Source organism: Harmonia axyridis, chromosome 1 (assembly GCF_914767665.1).
Source record: "Harmonia axyridis chromosome 1, icHarAxyr1.1, whole genome shotgun sequence".
Classification (NCBI taxonomy): Eukaryota; Metazoa; Arthropoda; class Insecta; order Coleoptera; family Coccinellidae; genus Harmonia; species Harmonia axyridis.
The window spans coordinates 32527608-32533845 of record NC_059501.1 but is presented as its reverse complement, the minus strand read 5'-3'; the positions used below and the strand labels follow the sequence as shown (position 1 = coordinate 32533845).

Below are 6238 nucleotides of genomic sequence, written 5' to 3'. Positions count from 1 at the left end.
AATATGAAAGAGTTCTTGAATAATTGAAAAAAGTTCTATAAATATGGGCCCGCAGATTCGGTAAATGAGTAAGTAATTTTCCTGAGGATTACTGAATAATTGTTTGGATTTTTTTCGAGATCGGTATCAGAACCGACAAAACTACAAGAAACTAAAAAGTGCAATACTCGACTAAAGTTTCTTTTAATATTTTTCTAAACTAACAGTAATCCACCAAAAAAAAATTTTGGAGGAAAGATGCGGGCACTATTCCAGAAAAAATATTAACCTGTAAATTTGCATTCAAAATAAGTATATCACATGATGACAATTTATATCTATGTCAAATTTCAGTTGAATATCTATGCCGAATTCAAGGGTAAAAAAGAAAAAAAAAAAAGGTGCTAATGCTATTAATAATAAAAAAAAAGAAAAAAACAAACTTTAATACCCTACATCTCGACAACAAAGTGTTTGCGGGCCCATGTTCATAGGATTTTATTCCTTAAAATGATTGGAGGAATCTGTTATTTTCGTTTGCACTTCTAATTTAGGAACACTGTAAAATAGCTGTTTCGTTCAATGCATTCGGTTTCATTTATACTGAGTGAACCTAGTGTCATTTTGAAGACAGAAGTGGTCCATGTGGAAGTGAAAATATGTGTACATTTTTTATTATATTCTTATTACCAGCACGAGTGTATCGGCTTTGTGATTGTGCTAACAAAGTTAATATTAGTCTATTGTAGTTGTTCATTTTATATTTTTTCCTTCTTTATATATATCATTTTTTTGGAGTACTTGCCATTTCATTTAGTTTTTCAGGGAATTCACATGTATTTTCTTTGAGTTGATGTAATTTGTTACCCTGTTACTGGGAACTTTCCTGTTGGGTGAATAAAGTTATTATATTAATTATTATTATATTATCATCAATACATTTTGTGAAAACCCAATTAATTAACGGGAAATAAAAATGGCGTCCCAAAATGGCGGAAGCGCCTGGGGCCCGTATTTTCATATTTTTCTCAGGCCTGTAATTTCTGTCGACGGCCCTGTATCTAGTCGAACAATAATTTTTGTGAAGTGATAATAAATAAAGTCATTTCTCGAATTCGCCAATTGTTATGAATAATTTAATTTGATTATGAAATAGCGTAAATAAATTTCATTCTGTTTCAACATGGCCATTCTTTTTTTTCACATCCGAAGGTAAGTCATACACTTTTAGCGAAATGAAAAATTTTCAATAAATCCTTGACAATAGGTAAACAGCTTTTAGATGTCGAATGTTTTGCTTCAATATTTCCAATAAAGAATATGGAATCGTTCAATGAAAATACGGTAAAATTCGAAATATGAATATCTATGATACTGATTGAAATATGTTTATGTATATTCTTTCAACTAATCTCGTTAGTTTCGTTGTAATGAATTTCAATATTCAAATTAAGCTTCGGTAGCCTATAAAGGTTGTTCAAGATTTTAGTTGAATAACTCTGGCATCAGATAAAATTTTTCATGAAAAAAAGTTCGTATGAACATATATCCTTACAAGCTTCGTTTTCGAGAAGCAGGGTGTTAAAGTTCAAAATGTAAGAATGAATGTAATAATACTAGACTTATTAATAAAAAACTGTGGTTTTTTTTCAAACTTTAGCATCATATATCTCGAAAACTGAACATATTGGGATATATGTTTATATGAACTCTTTTTCATGAAAAAAAATGTTCTTTTGGCGTCAAAGTTATTGAACTGAAATCTAGGCCATCCTGTATTATACATATTTTTTCAAACATGTTTCGTGTGATTCTGTGAAATGATATTATAAAGGAAAATATATAATTATACAGGAAGGGGCCACGGTCGATGGCACCCCTTTTGATTTCAAAGTTCTATTACATTTCATGAATATCTGAAACAAATGTATCTTAATCTCCATTGGGATGGAAACTTGCTTTTAATTCGGAAACCTAACAATTCTGGTATAGCAAAATGTTATATCGTCTAAAATGAAATTTCATTCTCTTTCAATTCACAGTACTTACACTTTATGATATGCAGGTGATTCCATTCAAAAAACGCTCTTATCATCATTTCAGTTTATCTTATTGAATCCTGTGATTTTGAAGAAGCCTGTCTGATTAGGGACGTATTTTATTACACGTGAATGATACACGGGATATTGGTAATTCATACCTGAAATTTCAGCTGTATCTATAGGATTCCAAGTACCGGAGTGATGATTGTTTAATTGAAACTATGGTTCGCACAGAAGAAGAAGTAAATCAATGTATTACTTGAAAACTGCTTGAGATAAGGACAAGAAAGTTAATACATAAATAATCACGAAGCTATCGCGAACTGAAAAAAGTAATAATATACAGGGCGTTCTGCTTGAAATATCGAAATTCTTAATCTTTTTTCATATAAACAGCAACACGTCAGCGCTGAAAATAATTCAGATCGATATAGAAGTGGTTCTCATCCCAAAAACCCAATTTTCAATAAAATAGCACCTTTCAATCCTTTCTGCGTGAAAGTTCAGGATGTCATCGACCGCGGCCCATCCCGTATAGTATATAATGTGAATAAACATTTTTTCTCTGATTCTGTGGTTATTCCGTTCATTCTTCCACATCTCGTAGAACAAAATCGTGCGAGAATATATCAGAAACGCACAGTTTTCATGGTTATATTTCATTATTATATGTTGGTACTCCAAACATTCCGCCACGGCTTTATCTGTCAATTCAGCGTCAATTTGCCCTTAAAGAAATCAATTCCGCCAACCAACATTTTTCAATGCAAAAATCTCTAAATGATATTTATGGAAATATTTCATTAATTCCAGTAAAAATGCAATGAATTAGAGAAAATAATGTATAATACTCGTACAGAAGGCTACCACTCATTCAAAAACTCGCCACTTCGTGGCTCGTTTTTGAATTTTGAACTCGTGGAAGAATATCAATGCTTTCTGCACTTGTATTATAAATAACTATTTCTATTTCATCCACTTATTCAAATTACAAGAAACGAAAATAATTGTTGACAAAAAGAACTGAAAACGTGTAATGATACAATGGGTGCAATATTTTGAAAGTATCTAATATCTTTACTTCATCACTTAAATTGTTGAATTTTTCAGTGTACTAACCTGAATTTCAACTGGATCTGTGCTCGTCAAGCAGGGGTCGTATCATTAAGAGAAAAATAAATCATTTTAAAAACCAGTATGAAATTTACAGTGATTTGGACAAGACTCCGTACCGAATGATTTCTTAGTTCAATTTTCCAATTCACATAATTCATAATATAAAATTTTCAGTAACATTGATATGTTCTTTTCTTGGAATAATCTAGATTCTTTATAGGGACTAATAAAATCATGCAGATCTATTTGTGCGGGATTTCAATCAAAAATGTTTCTATGGTATTGCTTTAATTTTCATTCTATTCACAATAATCCTCATTTACCTATCTATATTTACTGAATGAATTATAAATAATTATGTTTACGATTTAATCATAGAATATCTTCATTCTGCTGAATTGTCATGTGTTTATACTTCATTCTTTATTTCTAATTAATAATATGTAATCAACGAGATTGAGAAGAATACAGGGTGGCCATTTGAAAACGAAACAGACGAGATTACAGACGAAATAAAGTTTTTCGATAGAAATGCTCGGACAGGTCGATTTCTGTTTCGAGGGGGACAACTTAAGATGTAGGTTACGGACGCATAGCGCTTCAACCCTTGCTGCTACAACCCCCACCCCCAATTTTTGAATAGGGAAGATGGGGTGGGTGATACCTCAATTTAAAGGTATTTTTATACTGATTTCAGCACAGTAATTGTTTTTTCATTTTATGCATTAGTTCTCGAAATATTCATGCGTTAGTTAGTTAGGAAGGAAGCCACAGTCATGGTTGTTTTGAAGCTCAGAATGTCGATTTTTCACAAAACACTACAAGTGCCATGAAAACACCACTTCATTTTCAAATACTTAGTTGAGAATATTTCGAGAACTAATGCATAAAATGAAAAAACAATTACTGTGCTGAAATCAGTATAAAAATACCTTTCAAATGAGGTATCACTCACCCCATCTTCCCTATTCAAAATTTGGGGGTGAGGGTTGTAGTAGCAAGGGTTGAAGCGCTATGCGTCCGTAACCTACATCTTAAGTTGTCCCCCTCGAAACAGAAATCGACCTGTCCGAGCATTTCTATCGAAAAACTTTATTTCGTCTGTAATCTCGTCTGTTTCGTTTTCAAATGGCCACCCTGTATATTACACTAATAGATGCACATCGCTTCGCAGAATAATTTTTCATTAAGACTAATAGAAATATCTCTCGAAACGAGCCCTATCTCTTTTTTTCCTCTCATTCCACTGTCTTTTATACTCTGCATTCAAGGGATTATTCTCTATATTCAATATTTCGGTGATGTTCACATCAATGTTTTCTATTAAATTTTGATCAATTTTCAAATACCTTAAACTCAAATCCTCAAGAAGATCATTTTCAAAATACTTCAACCGATTCTGGCCTAATTTCAATGCCTCCATCTTTCTTATGCCTCTGAAAAAACCGTGTTCTATCTCTTCAATGAAATTTTTTTCAAGAAATAGAAACCACAAAGAGGATGCTTCAGGCAGGGACCCATTATGTAACTTAGTGAGAAAATTATTGTTAAAGTTGATATAATAGAAGACTCCATAAGTTTTTTTCTTGAATTCTTGGAAATAATCGAAAGCACCTCGTGGTAATTCTTCGATGAAATTCGATGAAAAATCTACATGCCGAACTGGTGATTTGAAAAACCAACTGCTATCCCAAACGGTTAACCTATTGTTACTCAAGATGATCATCTCCAATCTTTTCATGTTGGAAAATGCTTCGCTGGCAACTTCGTGAATTTTATTGTTGTTGAGGTAGAGCCTCGTAATGTTGATGTCTGTAAAAACTCCATATTTAATATCTCTGATTTCGTTTCCTGACAAATCTAACTCGAAAATTTCGGTGTTTTTAGAAATGAATCCTGGTCGCACATCCTCAACCGCACAACCATTCAATTTCACTTTATTCACTCTGGCCAACTCACTAAAAGAATGCGGGAATAACACTGGAATTTTTTGCTTCTTGAATATAATCACCTTCACCTTGGTATCTGCATCTTTCAGGAAGTTTTTCGCACTTTCAGCTTGGGAAATGAAAATTTTGCGCCATGGATGTAACTGGTTGGCAATCCTGAGATGAACTGTCACATTTTGAAATGTATACGGTGACGATACACGCGAATGGCATTGAAATAAAAGTGTCACAAATATTATCACAAATATCATTGGCCTCAAATCACGCATCTTTGATGAAGTTGGGTCGAGTAATAATAACCAATGTTTATTGTTTGTGATGATTTCGATGACCTATGGAATGTACTCCAAGTGTTATCAGAGCTATATTAATGGGAAATTAGTCAGCATTTCATTGATAATATCTACGAGGGCAGGCCCAAAAAATAATTAATTCATTACTTTACTTTCTTAGCTTTTTTCACCTTTCAAATCAAAATCTGCTAAAACAAAACTAGCGCCTGCATTCTAACGAAAACTTTTTTAGGAACTAAAGAAGTAACTTGGCAAGTTCATAAAATAATTGTGACATACATAAATTATGGAATTCGGAAGTTGCTGGCAAATTTATATTAGAAATTTACTATTATTATCTTCATATACCAAATTTCGAATCATATTTATTCTTATTCAAAAATAATACAGCCTAGTTTTTTTTTTCATGAATATCATAACTTTTTGTGATGAAAATGATCCAAAAATTGACAAAACATGCAAGTAAGGTGAGGAATCTTCTGAAAAATAAAAGAACTCAAATATCTCGGAAACTGTTGATTTTCGGTTATCAAAAAATATGGCTCAATCGACAGCAAAAGAGTGATACTAACCATCCTTCAAGATTTACATCTTATTTGGGAACACTTTGTATAAGGTATTCCATAACAAAATGTATACGAAAAACTCAATATCTTTGAAACGGATTAAATTTTTGAAAAACCGGTAACATTATGATAAATCTGCAGGTAAAAACTACGTTGAAAAATATAGGGTGTCCCATTGTAAAAACGGCAACTCTCCTCTATTCCTCTAAAACGATAGGTGATTAAGTTCTTTGATCTGTTAAGAGTGTTATATAAACTATAAAAATTACTGGAAAAAACGTTTTAGAATATTT

The 6238-nt window shown here is 32.2% G+C and overlaps 1 protein-coding gene across 1 annotated transcript; it reads right to left on the bottom strand.

The window, feature by feature from the left end:
* Positions 1-3408: 3408 nt before the first annotated feature.
* Positions 3409-5405, bottom strand: LOC123670546 (slit homolog 1 protein-like). The gene is made up of 2 exons (XM_045604035.1): positions 4280-5405; positions 3409-3605 (listed from the first exon to the last, which is right to left on the bottom strand). The coding sequence occupies exon 1, from the start codon at positions 5353-5355 to the stop codon at positions 4330-4332; it is 1026 nt and encodes a 341-aa protein (XP_045459991.1). The 5' UTR covers positions 5356-5405; the 3' UTR covers positions 3409-3605; positions 4280-4329.
* Positions 5406-6238: the final 833 nt, after the last annotated feature.